Raw genomic sequence first — 16,697 nt, forward strand, 5'->3', positions numbered from 1 at the left:
CTTTGATCTTTTGAGATTTATATGTTACTAACAACCACAGTTACTATATCATCTAGAATAAGAAATGTAAATTCTAGTTTTTGCCTGATTTTTTTTCCCAGTGTATTCTCTTTATTTAAATAAAAGCTACAATGCCTTCAAAGTGTTGTAGCAGAGTACCAGATAACACTGCATAGCTGCCGTTTAACCCGGTATTACTGCAGATGTTAAGAATAGACCATTATTGAAAGAATGGTGCTGTTCAGTTCTATTTTAAACAATGATAGTGATATAAATAATAATAATTATTAATAGAAATAACTCAAATTCTTTTATCTTGGCTACTGATAACCAAATGATTACAATGGGCTGAATGGTCTCTTCTCGTTTATAACACTTTCTTATATTCTTAGCACCTTTTTCGTAAGCTGATTTGCACTCAGCTAACAATGTAATAGTGTTATAGTTAAACATATGGATAGGTATTTGACTTATAAAGGCAAATATGACCTGTGATCAAAAGCTCTGCAGTGTTTAACACATTCAGGTAGAAAATGAGTGCGAGTGTACTAACCTTCCAGACAAAAAGAAGCTTCCCTTTCTAAAGAAAGGGAAGATCAGAATTAACAGAACAACTAAAGTGAAAATAATACTTCATGATTAAATATTGCAGCCATGGAACAGGGGTTAGTGTTCTGCTCAGTTCTGTAAATTGATAGATGTAGATTCACATCCCAGGTGGAAAACTGTTCTTTTTAATCTTGAACAAGGTACTTCAGCTAGATTGCTCCTGTAAATGCAAGATGCTCTCGACAAAAGCATCAGCCAGATAAATTAGTGATGATAATTAACAATGATGATGTTTAGCCCTTTTCAAATTTCACATTTCTATCTCTAATACCGAACCTATTACTGGGTAGACACATTAGTGCCTGGACTCTCCCATCCACTGTCTTAGAACATCTCTAACAAGCAGTACCAGAGGTACTATGGAAACCAATTCATGATTGAGGCAAATATGAAGCCTCTGTTGCTGACTTGCAAGCCTATTTTGAGTTCATATGAAGTTAAGCAAATGTGAGTACCAATGTGAGAGGGAAAATGATAAATAAAGCCATTATCTTTATTTGTAAAATTTCCTAAGCAATATGCAGTATAATACAGAACAGTTTCTCAATCTCAAATAGCAATCCAGTTTTTTTCCATTCTGCTCCCCGTCCCCGTATGTGATGGAACTATAATCTCAAATCCAGCCAACTGATGGGTGATCTGTCAATGCTGTATTTCCACACAAGCCAGAATCGTTTTGCAGTTCAAAGAACCTTCTTTTCCGCCGGCGAGCTGACGCTCACTCACCGACCTCTTCCGGAAGCGCTGGCGTGGAACAGATACTACATGTAGATGTTATTTGTTGAACAGGAGGTTATTGTGCTGCCGTTGGTAGGAAACCTTAACTGCCCCCGATCTGATTTCCGACACACAGCACATCCTGATCGTGCAGCGCCAGTTGTCAGTGCTGGAGGAAGAGCTTGAAGAGTTCCGCCTGGCCCTGAGACAGTACATCGAGTCCGCAACCTCGCAGACCGGCTGCCTGCAGTAAGTTGATACTCGCACGCTGTCTGATTCATTTCTTAATTCACCCCTGCAATTTCCAAAGACACCCCAAAAGTGGAATTCCTAAACTACAGTCAGGCAAAAATTGCTCTGTCACAAAGTTTGCTTTTATGGATTTTACACCGGATTTCTTGTCTTACTGAAACTGCTGTATTCATGTTTCTTTGTTTTAGAATTAAACCAGAAATTTGTTGTGAGGCATCATCATTTCACCTTAAACGGGTGCGATGTTGTAAATTCATTAGTCTAAAGTCATGGACAGAACATTTCTAAAGGCATAATCATAGTTACCAAGCCTTAGTCCACCTTTCACTTTTACACTGTAAGTCAGACATAACTGTGAGCACAAATTTAGAGTGGCGTGTAGCAATAACTGACCTTGTTCATGAATCAAAGGCTTGAAGCAGCCCCAAATCAAATTAAAAAAACAACTGTACCCATGTATTTCTATTTAGCTCTGTCTTCTCTATATTAGTTTAGATTATTGGAAATTACCACCTGGTAGCAGAGCTCTCAACAGTTGTACCTGGTGAAAAAAGATATTCTTTATTATATTAGAATTGTGTTTTATAGATGATTTTGTCATTTTGTTTTGCTTTTGTGTGTGTATTTTTTGAGCATGACAAAGTTACGGTTTAGATTGTAAGAAGCATACAGAACGTCATGAAATCTCAGATAAGTTGACCCTACATGGAATATCAAGAAATTCCTTCAAAAGACGACTCTTCTAAAGTGAATAAGATCCAAAAATATTAGAGATGTTTTTGTCAAGAGAAAATTAAAGGTTTAAATCATTAACTTCAGCTAAGATTCATTGAAGCTTGGTGTTGAATAAACTTTCCATTTTATTGTGGAGAACATTTTGATGCCTGTGTTGCCACCTTCTGTCTACCTATGACTACAGAAACAAACTGACATTTCTGGTGATAACTCATCTTTACGGACAGCAAATCTTTCATCTTGTTCCAAGAAACTGGAATTTATTTTTGTGTTATTAAATGTTAACTGAAAAACGTTTTTTTCTGAGGAAATTACTCGGAGGCATACATTAAACTCATTAACATTATGCTGCCTTTTTTAATAACAGATTGCTTTTATATTTGCAGCATTGCAGTACAAAAGCTTTCCAGTGAATCCCGTTTCATATTGTATGAGTTCTGGGAGCACAGCAATGTCTGGAAAAAGTAAGTGGGTTTGCTGGCTGGGGTTTATACTCAAGTGTATACTGAGTTTTCTGTATTCACTCATTAACTGGGATGCTCAGAGGCTCAATTTGTAAAAACAGGCCAGTTAGTCAGTGTATAATGTGAGATCTTGTTCAGAGAAAAAAAAATTCTCTTATCAATTTATATCTCACTCAGGGATTCCTCTCCTCATGTAGTTTTAATTACACCTCATTAAGTGTGTGCTATATAAGCAAATACAAGCAAATAAATACAGCACCATTCCTTCCTCATCTTCCTGCTGCCATTCCCTGACAATACACTGATGGCCAGTCTCTCAGTTCTATACAGTGTACTCTAAATGTCATCTTGTTGAACTCAGAAAGGAATTGCAACAATGACTTAATGGATACATAGATGCATTTGCATGTCTGCCTGAAGACCTTACTGTTCACCTTAGTGTGTGGGCATGTTAATTTAGCAATTAAGTTTGAATTGTTATTACAATCAAGCAGGTTGATGCCAAGAAAATAGAATTCATGCAAACACTGGTACCTGCTATTGGCATTGGCATTGCAACAATGACTTCCCAGCAGCCAATTAACCCATCTATATGGATTGTGGGAGGAAACCGAAGCACCCAGCAAAAACTCACATGATCATGGGGAGAACAAACTAGACGCAGAACTTTTCTCACTTTTTCTTGTGTTTACATTGCAGTCACCTTCAGACAAACTACAGCAAAACGTTCCAACGGAGTAATGTGGATTTCTTAGAGACTCCTGAGCTGATGACAACAATGCTTGTTCCAGGTGTGTCAAAAACTTAATGAAACATGAAACCCAAATAAAAGAACCGTGGATTATTCTTTTCTAGGGGATACAAAAGTAGCAGAAAACAGGATCGCCCACTAGGTCTTACCAATCAAACAATTAATACTATTAAAGGTTTATGATCCTGAAAATATTTTATATCAGAAAATATTATTTTACATTTAAATTCAAGAGTCCCTGAGCATGGATATTTTATAAAGTGCCTGTTTTGCTTTCTTTGACAGTAAAGAATACATTTCTCTGCCTTTGACTTGAGCATTGTTGTATTGTGCTGTAGTCGCTACAAAGATATTTTTTCCTCCAAGTCAGCAAAAGTGATCTGTGGATCTGTGAATTTTAAACCATTATTTCCATCTTTGAAGTCATCCACAATCCAGCATAGTTTAGAACTGTTTTTGCAGGAATACAGTCGGTCACATTAAGATACAGTATGACACTATTATTAGTTTCAGAATCAAAAGAAATAGGAGTCATAAAACAACATTCTTACTTAAAGGTTTCTGTAATGCTACTACTGCCTCCAATAACAATGACATACTCTTTCTCCTGAAAGTAAAAATGTGTACTATATTAACAGAAAAATCCTGAGTTTACATTCTAAAAAAACATCAGGCTTTTTTCTGTTTATAATTTTTAATGATTTTGAACAAAAATTAGGATTTACTTAATTGTGTGGATAAGAACTACATGAGAAGTCGACACAAGAATGAACTTAAAAAAAACTTCTGCAGATGCCTATATACTGTACCTTGTGAAGTTACTGTATTTCACTGTATTTCACTCTGAGATCACCTCAGAGTGATCTTTACTACAGCTCCCTGCCTTTCAAGTAACTTTTTTTTTTACAAAGAATGAAAAGTAACAAATAATCTCTCATCATCTCTAATAATGAACCAATTATTATTCACACTAGATCTAAAACAATTTTTATTTTTACACTATAGCACATAAACAGAAAATCGCACTGTGATTCAAACTCATTTTTGACTCGTTGTTTGCCTTCTCTAACCAGTATATACTGAATAGTCTTCCCTCTTTTCCAGCTTCATGGTGGGTTCTGAACAATAACTAAGAGCAAGCAAGTTCCAGTGTTAGGAGTCGTGCATTGAAGAATCATCAGTCTGCAGTGACATTGTAGTGGTAGTTTCTGTCATTAATAGCCAGACATTTGGAACTACACCTGTGCCAGTGTACTGTATACTGTAAATGAAATTATACCATCATCCCACTTTATGGTGTCAATTTGGAATGCACACTATTAGATGTTGTGTATTAAAATATAAGTAATGGGACTTCGGTGACCTTTCATGTACTACTCTTTGTCCTGAGTTAAATACCTGCACTTTACAATATTATGTTGAGTGTATTGTACGTATTTTGGAATAGTGTGAATACATCATACTGTATTTTCTCTGGGTGTTAACAAAAATGAATTTGAACATATTACTTGGTAAATATCTGTGAAAAGTTATGTAGACCAATTTATCCAACATTATATTCTATTTATCAGAAATTCATCCATAATAAATGTACTATTTGTTGACTTTAATTTTATTTGTATCATTATTAAAATACTTTAAAAAATGTCCGTTTCTATCAAGAAAGATCAGACTACGTATAGAATAAAACACTAAAAGAGTACAATCCATATTTTGAGATGGAAGTTAGATGCATATTTTAAAAACAATAATAAAAAGCCAGCGTGTGTCTTGATTCAGCAATCTTTCCTTTGACATTACTTCTGCTGTCTAACCAGCCCTGTTTAAATGGTTAAAACAAGGTTTCCCAACTCTGGATGTGCTGCCCCAATCTGAGCTCTTTATGTGCAGTTCCTCAGAGTGGAGGCCGCCTTTAACTCCTGCATTCCATAAGTAATTTAAGATCTCCAACTATTGAATAGAAAAGGCACATCTGCAAGGGATCCAATCAAGTGACTTGTTAGCTCACAGAAGATGAAGTAAAATTACCAGTTGTGGGCATCCTAAGGTCCAGGGCAGGGAACGCAGCTAAAACACAGTTTCGCATTGCTGGACACCAAAGAAGAACAGTTATTTTATTATAATAATAATAATTATTATAATTGCCTACACTTATATAGCACTTTTCTGGACACTCCACTCAAAGCGCTTTACAGGTAAATGGGGACTCCCCTCCACCACCAGTGTTACAGAGAAAGCTGGATTAGACTTCCATGTGAAAGATTAGTACTCCCAGGTTTACTATTGAACACAACATTGTGCATCTGTGTTCTTTTATTCCAGCAGCCCTATCTCACAGCAAATGATTTAAAGGTCCTATGGGTTCGTATGACAACGCTGGTCAAATTTAGGGAGCAGGTTGAATATCGGTCTCATTATGCTGTGTAATGACTCATTATCTTTTGTAAGTGATATCATTATGAGCTTAACTAATGAATGCATCTATGAACACAGTGGGGAGGCTCTCATCTGTTCTAGCAGATGATGATTACAGTACCTAAACAAGATACATATTTGATCCTTTTGAAAATTGGCTTTTCCACCCAATTAAAAATAAAAACAACAACAATTCAGTCATCAGAAGCTATCTTCTGTACATACAGTAAAGTCTGTAGAAAAACAGTCCATATGTTCCTCTGATGGCTGCTTAAAGTCATGCACACCTATGGGCATTAGCAAAAATGAACTACAAACAGGGTTTGTCCAAACTCTGTTCGGTGGTTTAAAATCTGAATTGTGGTATGTTAAGTCAATGGGAGTTCCCACCACAGTCACTTAATTAAAAAGTTTGTTACATTTATTTCAGCAAGTTGGATTATATTTTTTTTCAATACCACTTGCTCTCCACCCACACCTCCTGTTATCTCCAGTAAATACAGTGTGTCCAGATTACGCCTGGCTTTAAGTTCACCCAGGCGTAATCAATCAATAAAACTAGCATGAATAAGGTCATAAATGTAAAGTCATAACAGTAATTGGTTACTGATGCAATGGTAATAAATCTAAACCAGTAAATTAACTCCTTAAGCACATTAACACCAGGGATTTTAGAATTCTTGAAAATCATTTTGAATAACTGCATCTGAAAAATAAAAAATCTGTCGATACGAAACGGAGGAAAGAACGCTTTACTTCTTGTGTTTTGCAGCCACCTAGTGGAGATTTGATTCCCTTAAAAAGTGAATAAGCCCCACTTGTGATTTTGCCAATTCTGTTAACTGGATAAAAAAAAAAAAAATCAAAAAAGAAAAAAAAAAGACAAAGCAAGATAAGGTTTTCTTTGGAAGATGAAGGGTGTGTTGGAAGCTGGACTGATGCTAGGAAGAATTTTTTGATAAAAGCTTTAGGAATGATTTAAGAATTTTCATCTGCAGTCTATTAATTATAAAAACAATTCATATTCCATGATAGGGGTATACAGTATTTTGTTTCCAATGGCAACCAACACTAACACTTAAAAAAAGGATATGGATAACAAGGAAAGTCTTAAGTGCTTATTAAAATGAGGGTTTATAAATACAGTCGTCCTGGGCAGAGTGGAGTGTTCCAGTTCCACATAACTAAAAAATGAGGGTTATGTAGCAAGGATAGTGAAGGGTACTGTACCCTTCCACTGCAAGAATGCTTTAGTTCTACTGAATTTGAAGGCTGTATCACAAAGAATACTGCTAAACACAGCAAACAGTATGAATCCCATAGATTTATTGAGTACATTTCCCACAAATGCTTAAAGCTTAACAATACTTTTTACCTCAGAGTGATCTTTACTACAGCTCCCTGCCTTTCAAGTAACTTTTTTTTTACAAAGAATGAAAAGTAACAAATAATCTCTCATCATCTCTAATAATGAACCAATTATTATCTGCAAAAGCAAGAGATGACTACAAAGGAAAAATGGCTAAATCTCTAAAGCTAAGAAAGAATCAATGCATCTATGAAATTCAGCCATGAGCAAGGCTGACCGTACATCAGATTTCTCCAATCTTTTTCCACACCGGAATTTATCCTATTTATAAAAGTGCTTGCATCACCTAAGCAGCACATCGGACTGCCTGTTTTAAAAGAACTACTTGATATACTTATGTTTCTAAGTATTATTGTTTTTACATCACAAATACATTCTTGACAACAGTTGTTTGATCATCCATTTTTCTAGGTGAGAAATTAACAATTAAATGCAAACTTAATGATAAAATGAAACTTCCACTTGCTTAATTTTTTTCTTACATCTGGGCTTCTTTAAGAATCTTCTGCACTGGCTGTGCACCAGAAGACATCAAGCAGGAAAAAATGCTTTAAACATAAATGCTTAGTTTTCAAAACTAAAGAAATGTTCCATTTTCGAATATTCTGCATGCACGTTTAACAGAGTACATCTGGAAATTAAGGTGCTTGAATTGCTTCCTCTAATAAGGAAAAAAAAAACTTTACTGTTGATTTCTGCTATGTCTTGTACAAAATGCCAGAAGTTGTAACACTATAATTATTCAGCAAAATCCACACATTTGTTCTGTCATCCCTACAATACAATTCACTGTGCTAAAATATACAAGTTAATTTTCTCAATGTTAATGAACTGCTAATAACGAAGAATGAAATCTCAAGAGCACATTGTAATGACTAGTATTTTTGTTAAAAAAACATGTTGAAAAACTGACTGGCAACTGTTAGGCACACAACAGTGGTATTATGATATAGAATCATGGATATAAAAAGACTCAGTCATAAAATGTTGCATTTTGTTTTAAATTAACCTGCCAATGCCCCAGTATGATGGCCATGGCGTGTGATACAGGAGGAGACTGAGGTCCTGACTACTTGGTCATTAAAGATCCTGACACTTTTTGAAAGAGTAGGGGTTAACCCAGTTTGTCAAAAGGAACTGGGATTTTATGTACTAGTACACTTTCAGCACAAATCCTTGGAGCTGTGCTTTTTAGAACACTCTGCTTATCACATGGCGTGTAGGGTAGGCATCCTCACACATTTCAGGAAGACATTCTTCCAATAAATCCTTATACTGTACAGTACCACCTGTCAAGGCAGGGACATTTTTCCCCACTCTTGTTCAAGAAGCCACACATTAATACAGCACGCTCCAAAGAAGTACATACACATCTCCTATGTACAGAGGAAGCGGTAGGATTTGTCTGCTTCAAAAGAGGTTGACCAGCTCTTCAGCCTGGAATAAACGATGATGTCGAGAAAAACCTATCACTGCAGGCAAAATCCTGCAATGACAGAAGAGGAAAAAAAAGAGTGATGATATGGACTACAAGAGCATCCAAGCAGTTCTTGAGGGCTTCCCTTAAAGAGTTTTTTAGGCTACCTTGCCTGTATCACTATGAGCATATTCCCCTTCTTATAAAAGAACAGAAAAGCAGTTTGCAGTCACAAACATGTTCCAGAGCTAGAACAAAAATATATCAATTTGTAAACCAAAATGTCACAGCTACATAGTTCCTATGTACTGTATGTATATACCCAAACTACTTATTATAAAATCTGTACTTACACATCATTAATCATATAATCAGTGTACTGGGTAAAAGGCCTAGTCACGATACTCCCTCTGAAGAACAAGAATAAGGAATTAAAGAGTCACAATTCCAAACAATAACTACAGCATGGTCAAAAGCAAAATAGCTCAAGGAAAAATACAACCACTAAACATTTGCTACTAGAAATATTAGGTGAATCTGTAAAGTTTTCAAGCATTATGAAAGAATGAATATTAACTATGGGAATACACCCTACTGATGTATCATTAAGCTTACATATACAGGTGATGGCCACACAAAGATGTACATGATAAGAATAAACTACTAACAAGCGATTAACAAATAAGGATACATTTTTTAGCTCAAATGTATCCTGCTGAGCATGCCACAGAACTGAAGAAATGACTGAAAGAAGAAACTGAAATATTATGAAAGACAAAAGTCAAAGTAAACAGTGATGCTCAGTGTTGTCAGAAAGGGATTGGAAACCAGTAAAGAAGAGCAGGTTGCTGCTGTAAGACCTGCTGGAGGACCTGTATGCAGTCCTTTGTCCTGTAGAGCAGAATTTCCACAAGCAATGCTCTTGTACACTGACTGAGGACACTGCTGTACACGACGCAACCTGTCGAATGACACATTAAACCGAGGTCCTGACTACTTGGGTCACTGAAGACTTCCCATCACACCGTTTGAAAGAGTATGGGTGAAAACACTGGTGTCCTGGATAAATTCCATTTTTGGCTTGTACAATTTGAGCTCCCAAAAGATTTCTGTTAACTCAATTTGTGAAGCACTTATCTCACTTCTCCACCTGATCTGCTTTGTAGCAGGGATACTGGGTTGCAGAAGGGCTGATCTGTGTCACCCAGGAGGGTCTCCTCTTATATGTGTACAGCATTCGGGGATTCTTTAGGGTGAAAAGCCCTACGTACAGCATATGCATTTAATTATTATTCTTATATTATTATGCAATATCATTCAAGTTATCATAACTAGCCTTCACTTAAAATGCCTGGAGGACTCAGATGATGGCAATGTTAGTGCCTGTTTCCAGGGGATGATGTGGAAAAGTTAGGACCTCATCTTTTAACATCCTAACTAGCCACATCAAGCTATTTCATGGCAAACAGATGTCTATGAGGACACGGATATGAAGCAAGTCAGATTCTGTTTTATTTTCGTGGAAACTGCTCATTACTCTCTAGGTTCTGTTATTTCATTGAAACAGCAATACTACAATACATGGAAAACTTACCGACTCCTGCAAGACTATTGAAATATCCGGTAAATATTTTGGCTTCGTTTTAGCAATGGGCAAGTTGGCAAACCTCTTCAGAAACTCACTGCTGTAACATATTCTTTCTGAAATGATCATAGATCAAAACCATAGATGGTTTAGCAGGCACACATCATAGCTGCTGACTAAATGTATTTCCTGTACAGAAGTTCATACTTTGAAATTAAAAACAAAACATTCAAAATTCTGCTTTATCATCTCCCAAACCTTTAACAAGGACTGTACCTTCATTTTCTACCATCTCAGCGTTTTCCAGCCTCTGCAAATATTTTATTTCTTGTTGATTCCAATATATATGGCATTTCTCTGTTTGTGTACTGATGACTTCTTAGCTACTTTGGATTGTTTCAGTTCACATGTCTACTGCTTATAAGGCTGTCCTGTCAACTTTTTCACCACCCAGGAAAACAGACAAAGAGTTTCTGAAGACTGCGTGTAGCCGACTCTTCCTCTACAGGCTACAAGAACAACATCTTGTTCTACAATAACAATATGAACATGAATATTCTGTTTCAGCAAAATGAAGCACATTTCATGCAAAATTTGGGAAAATAGAAAGAGCCCAAACTTCATCACACGTGCTCAAATAGAAAACACTGACCTTTCTGAGGGGTAGCAGGGCTCGGGCTCTGAAGTAGGAGAACACTGCAGAGCTGCTCCACACTAGTTCCATTAACCTTACGGCCATCACAGAAAGCATTGTCGGGAAAAAAATAAATTAAATCGGGTAAAAATGATTGCTACAGATGGAAAAACAGGGCAAATCTAAATCCAAATGCTTTCTACTGTGGACGTTATAATGGAAAAAGTACATCCATCCACTTGCTAAACACTTGATCCAATTCATGTTCACAAGGGAGAAAGAGCCTAACCTGGCAAGCAATGGGCACTATGGGCAGTACACCCTGGACAGGACCGGTCCATCACAGACCACACACGCATACTCACACCAGGGCCAAGTTTTCCAGAAGCCAATTAACCTACCAGTACGTTTTTTGGACCGTTGGAGGAAACCAGAGCACCCAAAGGAGACCCAAGCAAACATGGGGAGAACATCATGCAGACAGCACCCCAGAACCAGAACCGACCTCGGTGCCCCATTGCTGCACCACTGCGCCGTCTCCACAACGTACAGAGAAAGAAAAAACTTCCCACGGAATGAGAAGTGATGCCATCGATCTTTAAACGTGACCAAGGAAATCTGAACAATAAAAACCTCAACATACCAAACTGGCCTCAATACGAGAGCAATCCTTAGAAAACTCTGTTCTCTTCCTTTCAGCTTCTAAAAGAAATAAATTCTAAATCAAGGACTTGTACACACAGTAACAGGGACAGGCAAAACAGACATTTACAAGGCTAGAAAAAACTATATTTCATACAAAAGCTTTATTATAATACAGGTAGCAAGACAACCTAAAACTAGAAGTTCCTTTAATTGGTCTTACCTCTATGCTCCTCAAACGTGCCCACCAAAAATAATGGGATGCCAAACTCAAAACGTATTTTTGCGGCAAGTTGAGCTCTGGGTTTTCTGTGAACTTCAGAACTCATTCCTCTGCCGCCATCGGCAGTTACAGTACATCATGAATAAAGATGGGGCAGTTCCCGAGGTGACTCGTCCTGCCCAGGCCAAGACATAACTTCCCCCAGGCTTCGCAGATGAGGTAGTGTTCTTTGTGAAGTGAGAGTAACCACAGGCACTCCAGTTTAACATTACTATTACTTTCATCAAAGTTTATTTTAGGCTCATCTGTCCAGACATTTTTGTTTCACAGCTCTTCTGACTCATTTGTACTTCTGAGCAAATTCTAATCTGATTTTTTGTTCTTGGTGATGAGGAGAGGTTTATACCTTGAGGTCTAGCTTTTTTAATTCTAATTTAGTTCCGAGCACTGCGGATTTTGATACCTTTGCCCCTGTGCTCTGGAGGTAATAATACTAACAGTTGTTTTCAGGTTCTTCTTAAAACTCTGGTCATTTTTCAGTCCTCAAATTTAGAAGTTTTTCTTGGCTGGTCAGGTCCTGGCTGACTGGCAAATTACTGTGGCTTCTTTTTTATATATTCTAAACTCTTGATTTTGATATGCTCAGTTTCAGTGATACAGTGACTTTATTTTTCCTTTCAACTGTAAAATTGCCTACTTTCCTTCAAAGGAAATGTCTTCAGTTTTCATTTCAAATTGACTTCACACTCCTGAATGCCTATTTCAACAAAAAACACCTGACTGACAACAGACACCTGTATGCCAACTCTCCCAAGTCATGTTTCACAGACTCCCCAATATTTTTGGAAGGCATCGCAAATCCCCAGAAATGTACCAAGTGTGACAGGTTGGCAGATGTTCACAGTGTTGAATAGGTGCAATAGGATTCATATTTGAATGAAAATAATTTTCATTGCTGAGTTTACCTATACAGTACTTCACAGTTGTGGAGGACTGAATTATTTACACTGGTATTTCAATTACTGCTGAAATACTCCTTCAGACAAATGTTTCAATCACTGGGTTAATCTGGCTTCCGATTGAGATAGTGCTAGTTTCTGGGGGAATCTATGTTTGGGGCTGTGTGCCCCCCAGTTATGTTCTAATACCCAGAACATAATTTCAGCTGTCTTTACCAGGATCAAGGCTCAAGCGCCTTAATGGTCTTGCTGGTTGAAGGGATTTACAAATCCTCCTCCTTATCCCAGAAACTTCCATTTTCCTGCAACACAAAATGAGTTGCCTTAATGCCATTTTATGCCACTGCTGTTATTCCCAAAATATATGATCACTTTTTTTTTTATTGTTCTGCGGACACTGATTAATGTTAAATGTACCTTTTATATTTCTACAAAAGACTGAGCCACTAATTCCAGTACACAGAATATTTTCATAACTTTAATGTCCAGCAACTTGACTTCAACTTAGTGCCATCCTCACATTTACCAACATACAAACAAATACAGTACTGTTTTTATTACTGTAATGCAGATATAATAGACACGATAGTACAGTAAATATTGGAATTCTGTCGCTGTCAATAATATATTTCGTCGTCGACAAAATAATGCAACAGAGAAGATGAAACGTCAATGATACTGTAGGTAACTCGGCATCTGTATAGCAGTGTTTTAGCACTGACTAGCCCCAGCAGTTGAATAGCCCCGTGGGACGACATGATTCAGCCACTGGCCTAGTTACCGAGTCTGTCCTGCTCCTTGGATAGGACACAAATCAACCATTAGGAAAATGTTTATGTTTTATTCATGTTAATTTTCTAAGTCACCCATTTCGCTACATCGGAAAAGAAATCTCTTTACCCCCCTTTTTAACACTAAAAAATACTATGTAAATGTAAAAATACAAACTTTAAATTTTTTGGTTGTCCTTGCTTACTTTTCTTGGTAATAAAATCAGTAACAGCCCTAACCTCACGACATCGGGTACTTCCATATGCTTCAGTTGTTGTCATACAGAGTTTCTATCGGCCGACAGCCATCTGATTTCATTTGTACCGGTCTGGAGCACAAAAGCCAGGGCGTTGCTTTCTTTTAATGGCATTTTATTTCATGTATGTAGTAAGTAGTACAAGTCTTTAAAATACAGATTTACCATCGACGAAACACGGAACACGACAATGACTTACCCACTGTTTTCAAACGACGTCTGACCGCCGGTGTCCACCACACACTTAACTCGCTGATTAAGCGAATTACATCAACTGATTTGTGTTTTGGGCGAGTAGAGGGGGGAGCCAGTGATTCCTAAACCGCAACGACAGAAGTTAAACGGGCTGACAGTCCCCCACACCCACCCATCCTTACGTGAGAGGATTAGTTTGGGTCACGAAAACAGTGCGCAATGGATGAGAAAAAAACAAAGATGGAAGAAGGAAACGGTTCGATAAGCTTACCTGGAGCTCGGCCGAACTCCAGTCTCATCTGCCCCAGCGCCCCGACAGGTCCCCCTGCCCGCGGTGACGCTGCGGCCCGGGACTGCGTCCTCGTCCCCTCTCTCTCCTGGGGACCAGTCCTGCCGCCGCAGCAGCCCTCTCTCGGCTCGGCGTCGCCGCTTCCCCCCGCAACAGGAATGACACTGGACCCGCCGCGGGGAGTCTCCCGATCGGCCCGAAGTGTCGGGGAAAACCGCAGCAGGACCAGCGAGTCGGATGGGCAGATGTCGCTCATATAATCATCATCATCATCACCATCACCATCATCCTCTTCCTATAAAGTCAAAGAGGGCTTACATGGAAATGAAAAAGTATGGTCCCTTGCTGTTCATCTGGTCATTGTGTACTGATTGCTTGTTTCGGAACACCTGTATAAAATCACACTGCCGATGTGCCAAACATGATCGGTACGGCCCCCTTACAGCAAAACGGACTGACTTGTTTCCGAGCTGCCGCCGTCCTATACCCCGTAATAAAATCCCCGTGCTCAGGCTCCGGCCATCCCTGTCCTCAGGTGCTTGGTAGGAATAAGGGAAGACGTAAACAAGCAAACCTGTTCGATTTCCGAAACCGATTTTACAGCTCCACTTCGAAAAGTCTGGCCGAGTTCAACATTTTATTTTTTTATACAGGTAGTACTAAAGTAACGTTGGAGAGGACATATCACGGAAAGACAAGTACACGCTTACAGATCCACAGTCCGAACTGTGTGTTTCACTTGTCCTTTCTGCTTTGCAAGGTAGAAGTATTTTGGGAATTACCCTTTGAGACACAGCTGACAATAACCTCCGCTTTACCGTTTGCTTGTGTTTCGTGAAAGACGGTGATAGGGATTTCATTAAATGCCCCAATACTGAAGTTGCTATGTAAAGTCCACCTTGGTTAAATATTTAAGGAGTGCTGAATTATCTGTAGTATCGTCTTCAACATTTACGCACTTCGAAATGTAATCGTGATGTCGAAATGATTTATTAATCATTTTATTGAACTACTTCATGTCGAACCCACAATCCTGCCAGTTTATATATCATGTAAACAGGGGGTAAACTCTGTATGCCTGTGGTGGGACAGTTCTGCATACATTCCAACAGAACATATTATTTGTGTTGGGTCTGAGAAAATGTTTAATGTTTATTTGTTTTTCATGATTGGAATTATAACCCATGTTTGGAATTGTTGGATATCTCTTTAAATTGTAAGAGTAGTTTATCAAGTAGACTGTGACAATACTGGTCCAAGTGAATGTAGACAACTAAGTCTGAGTTCCATTATGCACAAGGTTATGGAACGAATAATCCTGGAATGACATTTGATCTAGATCTCGATTCTGGAGGAAACTATTCAAGTTTGCAGATGATACAGCAAATACGGAAAGGACTGTAGAAGCTGCAAGTCAAATTTAACAAGATTTTAGCCAAATTCAAGATTGGGCATGTTAGTATATATATACCCTCTATAAGTGCAGAATTCACATTGAACAATGTGTTTTTTTAATTGTATAATATACTAGTAAGGCCTCATTTATAATTTCTACAATAAATAAGATGTTGCTGTGCTAGAAACAGCCCAGTGAACATTCATCCTCAGGTTCAGACTATTCTCAGGCTCCTTCACTCACAGGCTAAAAGAAACAAACCTTTTTTAGACCAGAGAGAAAATTGTGAGGGAACCTTGCTCAAGTTTTTATTTTTAAATCACACATTTTCAAAGGAGCTTACAAAGGTGACCCTGTGGACTTTTTCAGAATCAACAGGAAGACCCAAACCAGAGGACACAAGTGAAAGCTATGCGGACATGCATTTAAAACTCAGAACAGGAGGCAGTTCTGTACATAAAGGGTTGTGGGAGGGGGGAACAAGCTGCCCAGCCAGGTTATTGAGCTGACACCGTAGTTTCCACAAGCAGCTGCTAGAGATCCGTAAACCACTTAGCTCAAGCAAAAACAAAGTAATCAGATGTGCCAAATGGGACGCCTCTTGTTTGAATCCCTTCTTATCATTTAATAGGAACTTTAAGGTACTGTTGGCAACTTAAGGTACCATTAAGCAATTTGCCCGTAATGGTGAAGCTGTCGGAAAAGGTGAACAGAGCATCGTTGCTAGAACATATCTGACGTTTATCGAACCTGAAGCGTGGTCTAAAAGCCACCACATCTAACACCAAATTGACTTCATAAGCAATTCTGCGCGGCGCTTATTTCTAAACCCTTTCCTGAGGAGATCGTGACGTCAATTTTATTTTGTCTGCCCAGTCCGGGTTCTTCTGGGACAGGAGGAACTGCTCAGTTCAAATTAAAATACTTAAAGGGAGGACGCTTACCTCGTTGAATAAGGCTAAGGTATAAGCTAACTTGTAATCAACTGTTAAACGTCTAACCATTGTACAAGGATACT

At 38.2% G+C, this 16,697-nt stretch overlaps 2 protein-coding genes across 8 annotated transcripts in view; one reads left to right on the forward strand and one right to left on the reverse strand.

The window, feature by feature from the left end:
• Positions 1 to 5,302, forward strand: part of necab1 (N-terminal EF-hand calcium binding protein 1) — a 59,726-nt gene extending 54,424 nt beyond the window's left edge. For both annotated transcript variants that reach the window (XM_069194798.1, XM_006636000.3), the window contains 4 exons: positions 1,463 to 1,575; positions 2,700 to 2,777; positions 3,477 to 3,568; positions 4,633 to 5,302. In XM_069194798.1, coding sequence (XP_069050899.1) covers positions 1,463 to 1,575; positions 2,700 to 2,777; positions 3,477 to 3,568; positions 4,633 to 4,661 — 312 coding nt within the window. In that variant the 3' untranslated portion in view covers positions 4,662 to 5,302. The remainder of the gene's footprint in view (positions 1 to 1,462; positions 1,576 to 2,699; positions 2,778 to 3,476; positions 3,569 to 4,632) is intronic.
• Positions 5,303 to 7,247: 1,945 nt separating this feature from the next.
• On the reverse strand, positions 7,248 to 15,160 carry gra (granulito). 6 transcript variants are annotated; one of them, XR_011190606.1, is made up of 8 exons: positions 14,266 to 15,160; positions 13,999 to 14,116; positions 12,989 to 13,074; positions 11,592 to 11,650; positions 10,967 to 11,042; positions 10,324 to 10,430; positions 9,083 to 9,139; positions 7,248 to 8,798 (listed from the first exon to the last, which is right to left on the reverse strand). XR_011190606.1 is itself a non-coding variant. In XM_069194800.1 (7 exons), the coding sequence occupies exons 3-7, from the start codon at positions 13,068 to 13,070 to the stop codon at positions 8,745 to 8,747; spliced, it is 378 nt and encodes a 125-aa protein (XP_069050901.1). In that variant the 5' UTR covers positions 13,071 to 13,074; positions 13,999 to 14,116; positions 14,266 to 15,122; the 3' UTR covers positions 7,248 to 8,744. The 6 variants fall into 6 exon arrangements, 3 of the variants coding, with proteins under 3 accessions (XP_069050901.1, XP_069050902.1, XP_069050900.1); XR_011190607.1 differs by lacking the exon at positions 10,324 to 10,430; XM_069194800.1 differs by lacking the exon at positions 9,083 to 9,139 and having other exon boundaries at positions 14,266 to 15,122.
• Between the last annotated feature and the right edge of the window lie 1,537 nt (positions 15,161 to 16,697).

This window comes from Lepisosteus oculatus, chromosome 10 (genome assembly GCF_040954835.1).
Source record: "Lepisosteus oculatus isolate fLepOcu1 chromosome 10, fLepOcu1.hap2, whole genome shotgun sequence".
Taxonomy (NCBI): Eukaryota; Metazoa; Chordata; class Actinopteri; order Semionotiformes; family Lepisosteidae; genus Lepisosteus; species Lepisosteus oculatus.